The 18,298-nt window shown below is 39.5% G+C and overlaps 1 protein-coding gene across 1 annotated transcript; it reads left to right on the top strand.

Moving 5' to 3' along the window:
• Nucleotides 1-11,208: 11,208 nt before the first annotated feature.
• LOC132160600 (5-hydroxytryptamine receptor 2A-like) lies at nucleotides 11,209-16,790 on the top strand. Its single transcript, XM_059570243.1, has 3 exons — nucleotides 11,209-11,812; nucleotides 14,857-15,057; nucleotides 15,202-16,790. The coding sequence occupies exons 1-3, from the start codon at nucleotides 11,512-11,514 to the stop codon at nucleotides 16,002-16,004; spliced, it is 1,305 nt and encodes a 434-aa protein (XP_059426226.1). The 5' UTR covers nucleotides 11,209-11,511; the 3' UTR covers nucleotides 16,005-16,790.
• Nucleotides 16,791-18,298: the final 1,508 nt, after the last annotated feature.

Here is an 18,298-nt window from a genome sequence, read left to right as displayed (position 1 = left end):
GCCTAACTGGTTTGTTGTGCGTTAGCTCACTATTGTACATGTGAATGTATTTCTCAAAGTAATAGTAACAATAATAATAATAGAGTTTATTAAAATATTATTTTAAGGAATATAACAATTGTATGTCAATGTTAATCAAAACCACAAAAATCTGATTTTTTTAATGAAAACAAATTGAAAGGAATTGTTTAAATTTCATTTGATTACATTTGATTTTTAAAAAGATTAAACTTATGCATTATTTTTTATATAGAGTGAACCATATTTACATTTCACTGCAGGTTGTATTCTATATTTAACTCTGAACGTGCACATACGTTTTATGAATTCATTTGATTAAATTTAGTTAAACCATTAAACTATTAAAAATATGTAAACACACAAGCTGGAAAACTATAAAATGTATTTTGGGAAAAATTAAAACAGGGCCCTAAATAAGGGTATGGAATGATTTAAAAACAAATACTGAAAAATCTATTTTTGGAAGAACAGATTAATGCAGATAACTAACCTCACTTGCAACCCGATCCTTAAAAATCACCCTGACCAAAACCCTCAAATTGAGCCTTTAGAGCCAACCTCTCTCCGAAGCCATATCCCTTTATTAGTTATTCTCGTCATATTCCCTATAGTTTTTCTCTATCCATTCATCCCTCTCTCCCTCCCTCTCTCACCCATCTCTCATTAGTTGTGCAGCTCTGACAGAGGTTCATAAATCTTTTGCTGAGAGAGGTGAGGTTGGGAATGTCTCCGCACCCCTCCCACCTCACCTGCTGTTATGAAGCGATGTGTCAGGTGGTCCCTGGAGACTCGCCCACTGCACATGTGCTGTGTTTTTCTCTCTGTGCTCTGAGTGTGTCAGTTGCTGAAAGAGATGTGCCGCATCAGTCATGTTGTTTTCACGCTATTAAAGATACAGCGCTAGAAGACTGTCTTGTGAAAGTCTCATCTTTAAAAACACACAGGGGTGGAGTCATTTAAAGGGAATGTTGTTGTTTAAAAATGTCGGCTTTTGTTATACGCTCAGTTGACAGCTGGTTGTACATTGTGCCTCAAAGGTGGTTCTCAGTTATCAGTTTTTCCGAGGTTGAGATAGAGGGATGCTACTGATATGGGTGTAAAAGGAACAGACAGGTTGATGTGAGTCTTCAACAAACTTGTTCATCAGTTTGTGGCAACAGAACTGACACTCTGTTGCCTTGGTAACTGTAGATTTCAGCCCCCTTTCCATCCCAACACTCTCACACGTTATTCAACCAGGGGTTTCAATTATTTTTATCTGTATTTCATCCTCTCCTCTTTTGACTTTGCTAATAACTCCATCTAGTTCGCCATATGCTGCATTTTAAAAAGTTCAGCCCATCCTACACACATTGTGATACAATATAGTGTATATGATGTTTATATCTCCACGTATGCAAATAGATAAACAATACAGTATAATAAAGAAGCATTTTTATATAACTGTTTAATTCATAATACAATAGAGAACCCTAAAGAACCAGTTTTATCCCAAAATGAAATTTTAAATGTCATGAGGGTGAGTAAATGTGATAAAAGGCATTACAGACACAGCCTTCAAGTTATCCTTTTTTGATGATAATATTCCATACATATAAGTCCTGGTTGAACCCGTAATAAGGATTTCCCCTTTAGGCCTGATTCTGAATTTTCTAATTTAATTTTAAATATATGAAATCCAAATCTTTTCAGCTCATATAATAGCTTTAGAAAGTCAGTTAGGAGTCAGCAGATATTGCAGATAGGGCTCTAGTGCTGTGCTACAAGGTGGGGTGCCTCTAGGTACACTGCACGGTCCTCTACTGTTCTTCACTTAAACAACTTCACTGGGCACAATCAAAGGCACATGGCTTCTCCTACTACTACTATGCAGATAATGAAGCTCAAAGTGAGGCTTTTATTTTAGAAATAAATATAATTTTACTTTTAATGCCAAAAAGAAACTTGTAGAAGCTACCTTCCTAACTGTGCTTGATTATGGTGATATAGTATACATGCATGCAGCCTCCTCCATCTTAAAGAGCCTTGATTCAGTGTACCATGCTTCTTTATGTTTTATTACAAATACAAAATCTCGTACTCATCATTGCATCTTATATGAGATGTTGGGTTGGACATTACTAACTATACGTAGAAAACAGCACTGTTACATTTTTATCTATGAAGCAACGTTAGGTAAACTTCCATCTTATCTCTGTACCCTCCTTTGTATTAGTTCTGGCAGTTACCAGCTACGCTCTTCAAAGTGTTTGCTTTTTAATGTACCTTGAATTTGTACAGGAAAACTGCATTTTCATATTATGCACCCTGGGCATGCATGGATTCATTTGTAAAAAGATTTAAAACTTGATAAATTTGTGTCAATTGGTGAATTTAAAGCAGGGATCTCCAACCCTGCTCCTGGAGAGCTGCCATCCTGCAGACTTCAGTTCCAACCCTGCTCCAACACACCTGTCTGTAATTATCAAGTAGCCCTAAACACCTTGATTAGCTGGTTCAGGTGTGTTTGATTGGGGTTGGAGCTGAATTCTGCAGGACAATAGCTCTCCAGGAGCAGGGTTGGAGACCACTGATGTAAAGGCATCATAAAGAGATTGGTAAATGAGGCTTGTGATTGTTTTTGTTGAGAGGATATTATGTTTAAATATTGTTTTAATGTCTATTTGTTGTATTTTAAAATGTGTCTTACTGTATGGCTGCTACCTTGGCCAGGTCTCTCTTGTAAAGGAGATTTTAATCTCAATGAAACTTCCTGGTTAAATAAAGGTAAATCAATATGCTGTTTTTTTTTTTCAACAGTGGCCACTGTATGAACTTGTATCTCTGCCAGCCTTTCAAACATCTATGCTTAGATCAGTGTTTCCCAACCCTGTTCCTGTAGGCACTTCAACAGAACACATTTTGGATGTCTCCCTTATGTGACACATCTATTTACGATTTTAGAGTCTCTACTAACAAGCTGGAGTGCATTTCCCAAAAGCAACTAGTCACAAGTTCTTTCGTTACCAACAGAGTTCAACTGAACTTGCAACCACAGTTGGCTAATGATGCTTTTGGGAAACACACCCCAGATTCGTTGAATCTCGTGTGTTTGATTAGGAAGAGTTTGAAAATCTGTAGTATTGGAGTACCTCCTAGGAAAAGCATTGGGATGCACTGGTTTATATGAAGAAGCATCATCTATGGCTCAACTTTGCAGATGGAAACAATAGGACAGCAAGGAACCTGGGGATAATTTTTGATGACCATTTCCATTTCCAGACTGGACTACTGCAATATTCTACTGGCAGGCCATTCAGTCAGCGCCACTAAGCCTCAGCAGATGATCCATAATACAGCAACACATCTGGCCTTTCATCAGCCAAAGAGAACCCACGTCACTCATCCTGATCTCACTCCACTGGCTCCCAGTTAAGGCCAGAATCAAATTTAATGTTGTGATGCTGTATTTGCAGGACTGCTACTGGAACAGCACCTCCCTACCTCAAGTCACTTACACTCACTTAACCACTCCACAACTCTAAACCAATGCATATAACACACATGGTGGGTTTCCATGTTTTATGGGGACGTTCCATAGGTATAGTGGTTTTTATACTGTACAAACTGTATTTTCTTTCCCCTTACCCATACCCAACCCTTAAACCTACCCCAGCAGAAAACTTTCTGCATTTCTACAATTTTAGGTTTAGATTTTAGACTTGGTGTCTTACGAACCTTTTACAAAGCATTGTTTATTAGCATCTGCTAAATGCATAAATGTTTTAACATAATTAGCATTGCCATAATTTTGTGTGTGTGTGCATTAGTGATTCCCTTTTGAGGCTTACCATTACCACATGTAGTACAAAACATTTTCTTTATAATTGCGCAAGCCGCTAATATAATTCTAACAGATTTTAATTTGATTGAGGGCTTGTATCGGAGTACACATGGGATTGTGCTAATGTTGCCATGAAGTATTTATCAGATAAACGAGAGCCAACATTCTCCCCAGCTGGTACATGCTTGTCGACTGTGGGATCATCTGAGAAATGTGTTTGGTAGATCACACTGTGCTGTTAGTGGGAACTAAAGTTTAGAATTAGAACATGCTTAATGTTGTTACACCTGCAGAATATATGTGTATAAATGTGTATGTAAAACCACGGTGACCATAATTTCACCAAGTACAACATGTTCCTAGATCAACTTCCTTGTTGATCCTGGAATAACATTCCAATTAACCAATCAGAATTAATGGATAACTTTTCAGGAAATATCTCTTTTAGGCTTATGATCAGGGTTTGGTGCTTCTACACCCTTGTTAATCAGCTATCATTTCATACTGGTTTTAAAAAAAAATATGAGTAGGTTTAGGGGTAGAGATTACTTGGCAAAATCACGGCAACCGTAAAACCATAGTCATCACTGCTAAAAAGTAATGTTGTGATCATACTGTGTTTTTTTTTTTTTTTTTTTAAAAAGGACATTCTAGCTTTTCACCCTTTTCTTATGTAATGACCTTTTACTTTTTTTAATGGTTACTTTAAATATTTTTTTTTTCATTATTCATAAAGCCTAAGGTATAAATATTATATAAATATTATATAAAAATTTCTAATGACCAATACTACATGCATTCTATCATCTGACCGATAGCTTTTCTTTTTTTTTTTTTCTAAGGAAAATATTACGGCTGTGTATCACCAGCAAAGTCACGATACAACACATATCACGATACAGGACTGCACTTAATTTCACCTCAGAAGAATTTAGTAAAACAGCTGTTTATTAAACACTACATACTATAAGGACGTTGCTAACTATTGGCAGAACAGGCACTTCATAGTAGCCTCCATAACTGTACCACAGTACAATAGCCTATAGGTAATGGCATATGTTTCATGTTTACATTGTGCACTTCCCACCAGGTACAATATTCTGATAGTTAGCATCTTGTATTTAAGCCCATTAATAATAATGTACTCGTTCTAATCAATTTATATTGTAATGTACTCATTATAATATATTAAAATCATCTGTAACACTTTATTTTATGGTCTCCTATTGTATTACTAGAATATTAGCCATTTATTAGTAATAATTAAGCACATTTTAATGCCTTATTCTACATGACCTTAATCTAAATCCATAATCCTACCCAATACCTAAACTTAACAACTACCTTACTAAGTATTAATAAGCAGAAAATAAGGAATTTATTGAAGGAAAAGGCATAGTTAATAGTAAACTAGAGTTATCAAATCATCTTAACATTGCAGGTAGGTTGTCACTGCACAAATCAACACACTCTTTTTAGCGCTGCCTGCAATTTTATCAATAAAATAGTTTAATCACCAAAGAGCTACATTATCTTTCTCAACAAGGAGTTGCTAACATCCTCGTTTCTAAAGCAATTAAAGCCACTGGTTCACTGTTAATAGAGAAACATGGCAAAACGGTGGTAACACATACATACACAGCCTCTTCCTCTCTTTCTTTCTCTCTCTATTTCTGTCTCTCATAAATGAACACTTGATTAATTACACTTTTCTGATAATATTATATTGAAGTGGAGATCACTAAACTGCAAGCTAACTGGTGTTTTCAGAAAGCAAGCGCATTTATCCACAGTGGAGAGAGCGTGCGTGCACATGGTTGCCAGGCTGAAAAAAAAGTAACACACTTATGACAAGTACACACAGATATTTCCGAATTGCGCAAGTGGGGAGTCTCGTTACGTCTCTTTATATCAGGCAACCCCAGTTGTGCGGCCAGGTTTATTAATTACAGTTAACTACTTTTAATAAGCCTTATTGTAATGTGTTACCAGATAATCTCTGATCATTTCAAACTCTCTCCTTTGTCTGATGATTTGTGATTTTTACTTTATTTGCCAAAGTCAGATAAGCACCAGATTTGCATGTGTATGATTTTGCTTCAAACGGATCACATTCAGGATGATTTTTTTTTTTTTTGGGTGAATTTGTTACTTTTTCGTTTGGGCACTGAACAGCTTTGGTTTCGTGCTTTTTCCAGACCTCCCACAGTTAAATGTATCATGTTCTCCAGGCCTGATGAGGTTCATAATCACATTAGTGTGTGCAGAACAGAGTCTGACACCTGAACCATGTCTTGCTCTCCTTGTCTCCTACTGCTCCCAGGTGAGCAATTACAGGACAGCCGGGGGCCTCCTGACACACACACATTCTTGATCCAGTAGCTTCTTCTTATGCTCACTCACACTCCTTCCATTACCGAGGAGTGAGTGAAAGAGAATGCTCTATCAGACTGTCTACCAGCCGTACGATCCATCATTTATAGATGGAGACAGGTGAGGTGGAGTTCTGTCCTCTACTGTTTGAGCACTTCCCTTCTGCTACTGTACATCTGCTTGCTCTCTCCGCCACCCTCTCTGGCTCGTCCTTGACTTTACCTTTTTTCATAAAAACCTTGGAGAATTAGCAGGACCAGTGCTGTCTGGATATTCTGCTTTCCCTCTTTTCACTCTCAGTTTGTCTCTCTTTGTTACTTTTCTTTCTCACACTCTTTTTACCCAGCCTTTACTTTTTCTCACTCCTGCCTTATTTTTACTCTTCTTTCCTTTCTGTATCTATTTCTACCCTCTCTCCAATTTTTACCTCTATCTATCTCTCAAAATTTTGCCTAGAGCAAGAGGTATATCATTTTCCCCCCCATTTTTAATAAAAGTGAGGGTGTATTCTTGGAAAATATTAAATATTAATTCATGATGTGTATTAATAATGCATTATTAATATCCTGTGATAGCAGAGGTCTTCTGTGGAAATGTATCAATTTACCTGGATTATTTTTTATTTTAGGTTATATCCTGAAGGAATGGGGATCAGTGGAAAACCTTTTTTGCAGGATGACATACATTGTGTTCTTTTTATAAATATTTGCGTAATTAATGAAACAATCTCCTGTTAAAGTTAAAAAGGGTAAATGGGACAAAGAAAATAATGAGAATGTAATGTTTTGTTTTGCAAATATTAACCTAACCTTCTACTACCATTGCTATGCTGATGACACACAGCTCTATCTTTAATGTCAACCAGATGATCCAATGGTAGCTGCATAGCTCTCAAGCTGCATGGCAGACATCTCGGCATGGATGAAAGAATATCGCCTACAGCTCAACCTGGCAAAGACAGAGCTTCTTGTCTTCCCTGCCACTCCAACTCTACGGCATGATTTGACCATCCAGCTAGGTCCTTCTACAATTACCCCATCAACTTCGGTCAGAAATTTTGGTGTAACCTTTGATGAACAGCTGACCTTCAAGGATCACATTGCAAAGTCTGCTCGATCTTGCAGGTTTGCATTGCACAACATCAGAAAGATCAGGCCCTTTCTAACAGAGCATGCTGCTCTACTTCTTATCCAGGCCCTTGTCATTTCTAGGCTGGACTACTGCAATGCTCTTCTGGCTGGACTTCCGTCAAGCACAATCAAATCAAAAATGATTCAGAATGCAGAGGCATGACTGGTCTTCATCAAGCCCAAAAGAGCCCATGTTACACCTCTCTTTATCTCCTTGCACTGGCTTCTGGTAACAGCTCACATCAAGTTCAACACATTGATGATTGCATATAGAACAGTCACAGGCTCAGCACCTGCCTAGTTTCACTCACTATTACGAATCTTCATCACCTCCAGAAGTCTGAGATCTGCTAAGAGTGACGCCTCTCGGTCCCATCACAGATGCTCAAAATCACTTTCCAGGACATTCTCATTCACCATTCCTGGCTGGGGGAATGATCTTCCCACTTCTATCCGGAATGCTGAATCCCTGGCAATTTTCAAGTGACAGCTTATTATTTCAAAGCTACTTGACTTCATTATAAAAAAAATACGTTCTCTTTATTTATTCCTTCTCTTTTTAGCTTGTACTTATTATTTGAACAATGCCTAAAACTTGGTTTTACAAGCACTTCCTGTGTCTGTTGCCTATGCACTTTATACAAGATCAGCCTGAACGACGAGCGCTGAACTTGGTTAGCCGGAGATGGTCCTCGGGGATATTTCACCGCCTTTGTGGAGTGGGTGCTGGTGTCTTGTGCATCGCCTCTGACTGTGGACATCACAGATGACACCAGCCCCACTCCGGACCCAGAGCCCAGCCCACCATCTCCTCGATGCGCGGAGTGCATGCCCGAGCCCACCGCTGATGGAGAGCCAGAGCCTGCCGCGACCAACGAACCATCGCTGCATGGAGTGACAGAGCTGAGGATCGCCACGGAGCCAGAGGTCATGACGTCAGTCCAGGTTTGTGAGCTGGCAACACTGCCTTCCACGAGGGAGAAAGCCACAGACGGTGTGAGTGCAGAGAGGAGCTCTGCCCCCTGCACTGCGGCTGAGGGTGAGCTGAATACAGTGTGGCAAAAGGGCCAAAATGAGGAGGAGGATCTCATAGACTGCGAATCTGAACTGGAAATTGAACCGCCCCCTCTCCTCTCTCCATCATCTCTGCTGGTCCCGTCCAGCCCTCCTTCGTCCTTGGTTTCCTCGTCCAGCCCTGAGGGGGCTTCCGATCCTCCAGTGTCTGCTCCTAGAATGTGTCCTCCAATGTCTGCTCTTAGAACTTGTCCTCCAGTGCTCACTCTTAGAACTTGCCCTCCATTGCCCCCTCATCGAAAATGCCCACTCTCCTGCCCACACCAGCCTTCTCCACCACTGTTGTCTGGCAGCCACTCTGCTCGCCCTCAGCCCATTCGCCACGGGTCTGCCACTCTCCATCTGTGCCGTGGCTGGAGGATCACTTGTCTCCGCCTCCAGTCTCTGAGCCCCAGACTCCACCTCAGCCCTTCGACCCAGCAGCTCCACCATGGCTCCTAGCTCCCTCCTCTCCACAGTGGTCCGTCAGTCCACCAGATCCACTGGGCTCCCTCATTCCTCCTGCTCTGCTTTGGTCTGTTGTTGACCATCTGCCAACCCCGGGACTCCACTTCTTTGGCTCTGCCTCATCCCTCCATCCCTCAGGCTGTTTCAGGCTCCTCCTGCCCTCCAGCTCCACCTCAGTCCTCAGTCGCTCCGGCTCCACCGTGGCCTTCCAGATCCCCGCCTCCGCCTTGGTCGCCAGCACCATCTGCTCCGCATTGGCCCACCGGCTCTCCATTTCCACCTTGAGCTCCTCCTCCACCTGCTCCACCACTGTTGGTCAGCCCCCTGGAGTCGTTGGCCCTTCCTCTACCATGGCCCTTCCCTCTGTCACCTGCAACATGGTCCACCATCATGGCTGTGGCCTGGGTCCAGCTTGGCTCCTCCTGCTCCGGGTTCATCCTCTCTCTTCCCTGGCTCCTCCCTCCGTCAGCTCCTCCCTGGCTCCTCCCTCCATGGACTCTGCCTGATAGCCCCCCCCCCCCCCCATTCCCCTCTCTGTTGCTCCACGGTGCGAGGTTGCACCTTCCGGGAGGGGGGAGTAACGTCACACCCCTGGACACATTATGTTGCGTTTTCATTCGTCTTGTTCTCTGTGTGACCTATTTTTATGTGTCGTGTTAATTGTGTCATTATGTTCAGGAGTGTCTTGTCAATTACCCTCTTTAACATTCCCCTCATAATCTGCATTCTGTTCAGTGTTTGGTTTTCTGGTCTTATCGATGTGTATGTGTGTTTCTGCCTTCACCTTATGGATTACCCCAATGTGGATTATTAAAAACTTTGTATAATCCTCTGCCTCATTTATGTGCTTCTATTCGCACCACACTGTGACACTCACATTATAGTTTATTCTTAAATTCACCTCAAAAGCAGGTCTTTAAAATCTTAAATATTCAGAACTTTCTTAATAGAAGTTGGTTGACTGGAGCAACTTTACTGGAAGTACACAATTTAATATCTGCCATGTTTAATCACAGGAGCCACAGTTTAGAGTCAATCACAGAAGCCATAATGACATGTAAATAAGCATCTGTTGGAAAATGACATCATGACTGTGCTGATTGGCTGACAGCACCACAACATCGCACATAGTCCCCAACATGTGTGATGTGAGGCAGCAAATAAAAATATAAAAGTCCTTTAAGAATCTTCTAAAAAAAAGTGGGCACTGGCAAAACATCTGCTAAAATATAATATTGATATTATCAAGAAAATAATCTCATTTAGTTTATTTCTTCTGCAAAAACACACACAGAAAAAGATACTGTAAGGAATTCTGAGGTCCAAACAACATGGACTTTAAAAAAATATATATATTTTTTCCATCTATGAAATAAATACATACAAGTCTAGCACAATACGAGGGTAAATGGTAACAGAATTTAATTCATTTTTGTGTGTGTGTGTGTGTGTGTGTGTAAATTACCCCTTTGATGGTATACTTGCCATCTGCATGGTTATAAAACATTTGTATCTGTTGTTTCAATTGCCCCTTGTGGAAAACACCACATGGTTAGCACAGCCATAAACACCTGATTTATTTGAAATATTCTTCTATGTTTGTAATATTTCCTGGAATTACAATATAAATTTAAAAGGTTAAATGGGACATCCTATCAGATCGCCCTTTAGTTTCCTGCCTGAGGTGGTTATTTGAATATCTGTGTAAATATGTGTGGGAATAAAAAAGGTTCATATGTCTTTGTTGCAGCTGACAAGCACCAAAGGGACCACTCAGAGGCAAGTATTTCTGAAGGGAGCTCAAACAGTCTGGCTTTAGTTACAGCTGGAGAGAACTATCTGCAAAGAGAGGGAGAGAGACGGAGAGAGGATGCGAGGGAGGGAGGGAGGGAGGGAGGGAGGGAGATAAGATACCGAAATGCTGAAAGGAGAAGAGAAAGGATGAATGGAATAGGACCACATGTTGGGTTGATGTGAGAGGCATGCATCATCAGTGGCTCATTCTTCAGCTCTGGTGTTCGGAGTGACTGGATACAGGAAAACTCTTCCAGATTAAGAGGTAATGTATATAAACACAACATAAACTGAGTTTGATGTTCTACACTGTTGAATGAGTCTTGCTGCTGAAGCCACTAGACTTAACATTCTTTAAAATGTGTTGATAGAGCAATGAAGCAATGCATAAGATCGCATGTTGTGTGTGTTTATGTGATGTTTTGTTTAAACCAGGGCAGCTGTGAGCATGCAAGGATGAAACATTAGTGTGTTCCAGTCTCTCATGTGCTCTTGTTCTTTCTTTCTCTCTTATTGTAAATGCAGCTGTAAAGTTGCCACCTCTTCTGAATTACAATCCATCTGCTAAAGAAGCTCTAAGTACCCGTGTACAACAACCATCAACAGGGTCGGGGAACAGAGAAGGCTCTTGAAGGTGACTGTGAACATGTTGTCGTTCTCAAACTGGATCGTTTCGGGTTGTGCAATCTTGGAGTGCATTGCTTCATATGGACTATGGGTTCCACAAATTAACTGATGCTGCACTTGAAAAAACTGTCTGCTAATGGCCCTGAATGGGACGACTGCTGAACTTAGGTCCTCGTGATATCAGCTGAGAATTCAAAAGACAAAAGCAGCATACATTGGCTCATGGAGCAGAAGGTGTCTCTTGGTAATGCAGATCTGAATAACTCTATGGATTGCAATGGTAGTGAAGACAGAAACAGGTCAGACCCTTTGACTGCTGAGAATGTCCAAAAGAACTGGGTGGCACTTTTGATTTCTCTGGTCATAATCATCACGGTGACGGGTAACATCCTGGTCATCATGGCGGTGAGCTTGGAGAGAAAGTTACAGAATGCCACTAATTACTTCTTGAGGTCTTTAGCAATTACAGACATGCTTCTGGGTATCCTTGTAATGCCAGTCGCCATGGTGACAATCCTCTATGGTGAGTTTCTTTACATTTTTACATATGTTTTCATCATACATGCATTACATTTACAGTAAAACACAATGGAAGTCTATGGGGCAAGGCATTCCACAAAAATAGCTGTTAAAATACATAGTTTTGAATTTATAGCCTCAACACAGGAACATCATAGATACTAATATGGGTTTTTGCACCAGAGGAACCTTTTCATAATGTCTAGAACTAGTTGCGGAAGTTGCCGCTTTTTTGTTTGTTTGGACAAAACTAGGAACCACAGGAACTATGAACAGTTTTAATTCTAGGAACTCAGTTTGGGGGAACATGCTCGTTTAATCGCATAAATTGTACGTTTACATTCCATCTCCATTATAACGAAACTCACGACACACTACAACAACAGCTCAGATCACGGCATCCTCCATTCACTGGTTGCTGACATATGTAAATGGTGTGGATAAAGGTGTCACTGTCGGGGTTAAGGCTAGAAGGGATACAGCTGCATCTACTGGGCATGTGCACATTAATATAATGTTATTTTTGTCACACTGTCGAACTATAATGACTGTATTTGCATTAATGTAAAGGGTAGATTTAGGGTTGGGGTAAGTGTAGAGGTTACTAAAACACAATCAAATAGGTAGAAAATGTAATTTATGGTTAATTTCCCGGCCGTATCCCTTGGAGGAATGACACTGCTGGCTAGTTCCTAGAACTACGCAATGCGAGAGCCTCTATAGTGATACTAACACACAGTCTACTATATGCAGTCTTTCAACTTCCAGCATGATATGAACAAGGATACCAGATCTGATTACAATGAGAACCATCAACAGGAAGCTGGGGTCCCGGGACCCACAGGGGGCCACAAGGTGGTGCTAAGGTGTGAATGTTTTTAAGGGCTGCCAAAATTCTGTATATAACCTTGTTTAATTAAATTTTCAACACAATATTGTTTGATATCCTATTGTTTTTAACTCCTATTTTGCTTTGACATTAATCAGGACTATTTTAACCAAATACAAACCATATAGTTTTGCAAATTATTTTCCAAACAAAATGTTGTTTTTAGAACATTACACTGTTCTTTTTGCATGTTGCAAATTAGTCATTATATATTAAAATATATACAACTGCCTTCATATTTTTATATTTATATATTTGTGGTCCTTGTAATCCAAAAGTTTATTTCATATGGTACACTTTATTTTTTTGGTAGAGAAAATTCAGCCTGTACATTTTCCTTGAACTATTGCCTTCCATTGTATTTATTTATTTATTTTTACTGTAAATTTAAATTTTATTTGTTCTTACAAACTAAGGGACAAGTCATAATTATTTTCAGACATAATCAGAACCTGCCACTTACTACGACAGATAATTAATTCAACATATGCCACAGATGCTGTTTATAGACATGCAATTGTTCAGAAGCTAGAACATTCCTTTAAATCTGTGTCTGGGGTCATGCACAGGATTTTTATTTGAGCTCTTTTACTGAATCAGCACTCATCAGACGCCTGCAGTGAATTTCTTCCCAGTCAAAGGTGTAAACTGCAGACTTTAATGTGTTGTAATATTTGTATTTCTGGAAAATTATGCATTTCTCTTAAGAACAATAATTAGACCTCCATACATTTTACTGGAAGGTGATTTATTTCGGCGCATAATGAGTTTTTGTTGGGCCGTCTGGTGTGTCCTAAATTAGCCTGCTTGTATTCACGCATGGGGAAAGAAATCCCTCTTCCTACTCCTTCCAGCGCTTTGATGAGGAATTAATTATGCAGTAACGATGCTGTGCTTTGGTCTGTTTGTGCAGCAAAAATCGTTATGCTTCCTATTTGATGTCCTGAATAGATTTTACCAAGGAGAATAAAACACGCCACTTCCTGGTTCTATCAGATGTACGTGATGTTGGTGTTATGACAGCTGGCCTTTACTAAATTATGTACAGACAGATTTAAGATAACGCAGAACTAAATTATTTATTCTCCTTCTTTCTTCTTTTATTGGTGGGGTTTGTCATTTAAAGATCAGAACCGTCCATGAAAACCTAGACAAAATAATGTCTGCCTAAAGCATAACATTGTTTTTTAAATCAAACATGCAAACACACAACACAGAACCCATTTTGAGTGACCCCAACCAATCCACAGCTGGCATCATCTTTTGCTCCCTGAAACGTGTTATTCCCACATCCATGATGTAATGTTATTATATAACCGAGTAAGAGTAATTTATATAGCCTACTTTAAACAGGGTTGTGATCTAGAACGCTCCAGGCACTAAGAAACAGCTCTCTATTTTAGCTGAACCTGTAGTGAGAGTTCTGGGAGATGCTATGACTTTCCAGTTCGAAGCACACCAATGAGTGTGAAGGTGATGCTGATGATTACCACAGTCTGTGTCTGCACCCGAGAGTCTTCTACTCTCTCATCTCACATTCCTTTGGGTTCAGCGCCTTTTCTTTGTGAGTCTGAAAAGCATTTTAATAATCTGAAGAACCTTTTGCGCAATAGAAATGTTCAGCATTGAACCATCAATAAAGAATATTTATTTTTAAGGGTGTAGAACAGTTTTGTTAGTAATTCTTAAACATTACAGACCTTCTCAATAATGCAAATTCCATTTAACAAGGTTATATAATACATTTCTATTATTTATGCTTTTCACCTGAGGATTTGAAGTTTTTTTTTTGGCCAAAACACACACTTTACAACAACTAATTGAGATTTTTCATTACCATTTTTGCTGTTGTTCCTGTCACTTCAGCTTTGTCATCAGTGGAATAAATTACATTTTAAAATATACTGTACATATATAAAACTGTTGTTTCAAACTGTAAAAATATGTCACAAATGAGTTTTTTATATGTGGTTTTGACAGTGTGGACTCTGATTTTCTTGCTTGCATTGCTCCATGGATTCCAGAAATATTTAATATTATAGAACTGTATATAAAATATACCCTATATATAAATATAAATATTTATTAAATTCTCTGACTGTAACCAACAATACACAAGCACACACTTGTACAGAATGTGACTCTTTTTTATATGTTAGGTTACACCTGGCCCCTTCCCTGGGCTCTGTGTCCAATCTGGATCTACCTGGATGTTCTCTTCTCCACCGCCTCCATCATGCACCTGTGCACCATCTCTCTGGACCGATACATCGCCATCCGCAACCCCATCCACCACAGCCGCTCTAACTCTTTAACCAGAGCCCGTGTCAAAATTATAGCAGCCTGGACCATCTCTGTGGGTAAGTTCTAGATGCAAGAGGAAATTGCTTTCCAGCTCAGTTCTGAAATACTAAACAACTGAGACTGCATCAATTAGCACTGGCATGCCAAACCATAGCTCCAAGCTATCTTCTCACTCTGATTTTGTCTCCATCTGTCTCAAGTTATCTCCATGCCTGTCCCAGTACTCGGCCTGCACGATCACACCAAAGTCTTCCGGAATGAAAGTTGCCAACTGATGGACAACAATTTCGTTTTGATTGGCTCTTTTGTGGCGTTCTTCATCCCGCTCATCATCATGGTCGTCACCTACATTCTCACCATCAGTGCTCTTCAAAGTGAAGCGACTTTGTGTCTGGACCAACTCATCGTGCGGCCAAAATGGTCATCCACTATAGGACTCCTCCCACGAGGCTCGCTGTCCTCTGAGCGTCTCTTCTCGCGTTCGTCTCTCTGTCGCGATGGGGCTTCCAGAGGATCTGGCCGTCGCTCCATCCAGTCCATCAGCAACGAGCAGAAGGCATCTAAAGTGCTAGGTGTGGTCTTCCTTCTCTTTGTGATCATGTGGTGTCCATTTTTCGTGACAAATGTGATGGCGGTGGTGTGCGGTTCAGCATGTGACGAAGATTTGTTGGGGGGACTGATGAATGTGTTTGTTTGGGTGGGTTATCTGTCATCAGCGGTCAACCCTTTCATCTACACGCTCTTCAATAAGACTTACCGTGCTGCTTTCGCCCGGTACATGCGATGCCACTACCGTGAAGAGAGGAGGCCTCTGCAGCTGATACTGGTCAACACCATCCCTCCTCTGGCGTACAGCTCCTCTGGGCTTTCCCTGAAGGTGGAGAACTCATTAAAGAGAAGGGCAGAGGGCAGCCGGTCTGGGAGCTTCTCCAACACAGACAGGTCAAACCCTGGAAACACACAAAACAAGCAGGAATGGGAAGAGGTTGTAAGCCATTTGTGAGACTCCGGAGGGTTTTTAATTATGGTTCACATCAACAGACCTTAGAGAGTGTTTCTTTGTAGGTGTAAAACTTGAAAAATGAAGTATTTTATTTTAATATGTGTCCACCTGTGCAGCACAGCACAGTCAGCAGATCAGACTACTGTACCTACGGCTCACAGCTAAAAAAGAGAAGACAGATGATTTAAATTGGGCGAACAGCAATAAAGTTTTACAACTCTCTTTGTGGGACTCAAATCACAACATTATGTTTATTTTGTACAAGATTTGTAACATAAATGTTATAGATGATTACTTCACACATATATCTCATGAATATGAGTCATGAGTCACTATAATGCAAGTGGATAAGATGCTTCAAAAATCATGCAAAAAACTAATAAAACGGTTAATTCTCCGTTTTTTAAAACTTTTTCAAACTTCACTTCTGACCAACTGTCAGCATGAATATTTAGCATGTTGTGAAACTCACACAAAAGTGACAGTCTTCTGTGCTTCCACATCACTTTTCGAGTGAGTTGCACAACGCTCTTACATAATGCTCGCACAAGGTGTGAACTCATATTTACCAGAAGTGATAGTTTAACATATTTTTCTCAAACACCTATTGTTTATTTTCATAAGACCATTGATTGATCCACTGATTAAAGCTGAAGGTCCTGTCCACTTGCATTATATGGTCTCACAGAGATGGTTTATTTTGTTAAAAATCTCTGTTGGGTTCATCTGACAAAAGAAAGTCATTCGTCTGGAATGCTATGATGTATTGTCTATAGACTAAATGATGACAGAAGATTATCCTTTTGAGGATGGCAAAATATTTTTAATATATATATATTTATATATATATATATATATATATATATATATATATATATATATATATATATATATATTGCATCAGGAGAAAAATAGTTTCATGTTCATTAATTTATTTATATTATAGATTGTATTGTGAAGATCTGTGTATAATATGTGGGTAGATTAAATAAACCTTACAAGGAAGATTTTGTAGCTTTTTTTATACAGACTGATCTATGGTTTGTTCAAATGGATTCGACTTGGCAAATGAACTTTCAAACAATTCACTCTGAATCATTACATGCCATCTGAATGAAGAACAAATGCAGACGTGGGTGGCCATTAACAGACCATCTTGGGACACTCAGGACAGTTAAATGAAAGTGTCTAAACACTATCTGACTTTTAGTCCGGCCAGACATGCAAAACATTTTGTTCTCAGCATATTTTCTAGGACATAGCAAAGTTGTTCTAGGGGTGTGTGTCTTGTGTCATTAACCTTGGCTGCTTAAATTTAGTATCACCAAAAATGTTACTTATATGGCCAGATTTGTAAAAATGACTGCATAATTATATTCCTTTCCATAGGTAAAAACCAGTGCTTGTGCACCAGCTGTAGGTTGCATTTTTGTAAGTATTTTCTGTGGATACTGATGACGTTGGTAATTAATGACAATTAAAATGGCATGACAGTGATGTGACTGGGATGTGAGAGGTCAGACTATCTGCTGTTTATTGAAACAAAGCAACATCATGAACGTGTGCTTCTCTTAAGGCAATATATGAAGATCCTCCTTATACAGTATGGTAAAGTTAAGATCTGGCAGAGTAGGCCTAGTCAAAATAGTGAATATCTAGATTTAAAAAGGACAACTGAATACTGTAGGTTAACCAAATGTGTTTCTTTGTGTCAGAGTTAGTGTTAAATTCTTGTTTAACCATAACAGGCACTCTGAGAACACTTACAAAAATGACAGTTTTGTTTTGTTATCACCACTGGTATCAGATTATAATAACATGGTACTTAACAGCCTACAACACTTACCATATTCATATAGCCTGTCTGCCGTCTGCTTTACATAGTACACAAAAAAACGTTAATGAATTACATACAGAGTTGTATTTACCTTATTAATGCTGTAAATCAGGGGTATGGATAGTTAAAGCTTTGCACGCATGCGCCCTAGTGGAAAACACAAAAACTACACCTGCATCATGTCTAAATTGTTTTCGACTTGTTCGTCGCTTTGTTGTTCTACTCAGTTTTACAGTGTTGCATTGATCGGTATAAATTCGTTGCCAAACAGCATTACAGCTTGATTTGTTCTCTTAAAACACTTTATAGCATCAAACGACTACCACAGCACTTTCCAAACACCAGTTTGTCTCTACAGAATGAATTATGTCTTAAGGATAATTTTTGAGGTTGTTTTATCTAACCTTTAACAAATGTATGATGTATGTAGATTTGTGTAACAAATGAGAATCCCTCA

The sequence above is a fragment of the Carassius carassius genome, chromosome 17, assembly GCF_963082965.1.
Source record: "Carassius carassius chromosome 17, fCarCar2.1, whole genome shotgun sequence".
In the NCBI taxonomy this organism is placed as follows: domain Eukaryota; kingdom Metazoa; phylum Chordata; class Actinopteri; order Cypriniformes; family Cyprinidae; genus Carassius; species Carassius carassius.
The sequence above is the reverse complement of the archived record's forward strand: the minus strand, read 5'-3'. Positions and strand labels throughout refer to the sequence as shown.

What these genes read in the sequence shown, in the direction of transcription:
- LOC132160600 (XM_059570243.1), top strand. Translation starts at nt 11,512, where the DNA reads ATGGAGCAGAAGGTGTCTCTTGGTAATGCAGATCTGAATAACTCTATG. An exon ending in CATGGTGACAATCCTCTATG is followed by an intron (nt 11,813 to 14,856) that starts GTGAGTTTCTTT and finishes TTTATATGTTAG; the next exon opens with GTTACACCTGGCCCCTTCCC. An exon ending in AGCCTGGACCATCTCTGTGG is followed by an intron (nt 15,058 to 15,201) that starts GTAAGTTCTAGA and finishes ATCTGTCTCAAG; the next exon opens with TTATCTCCATGCCTGTCCCA.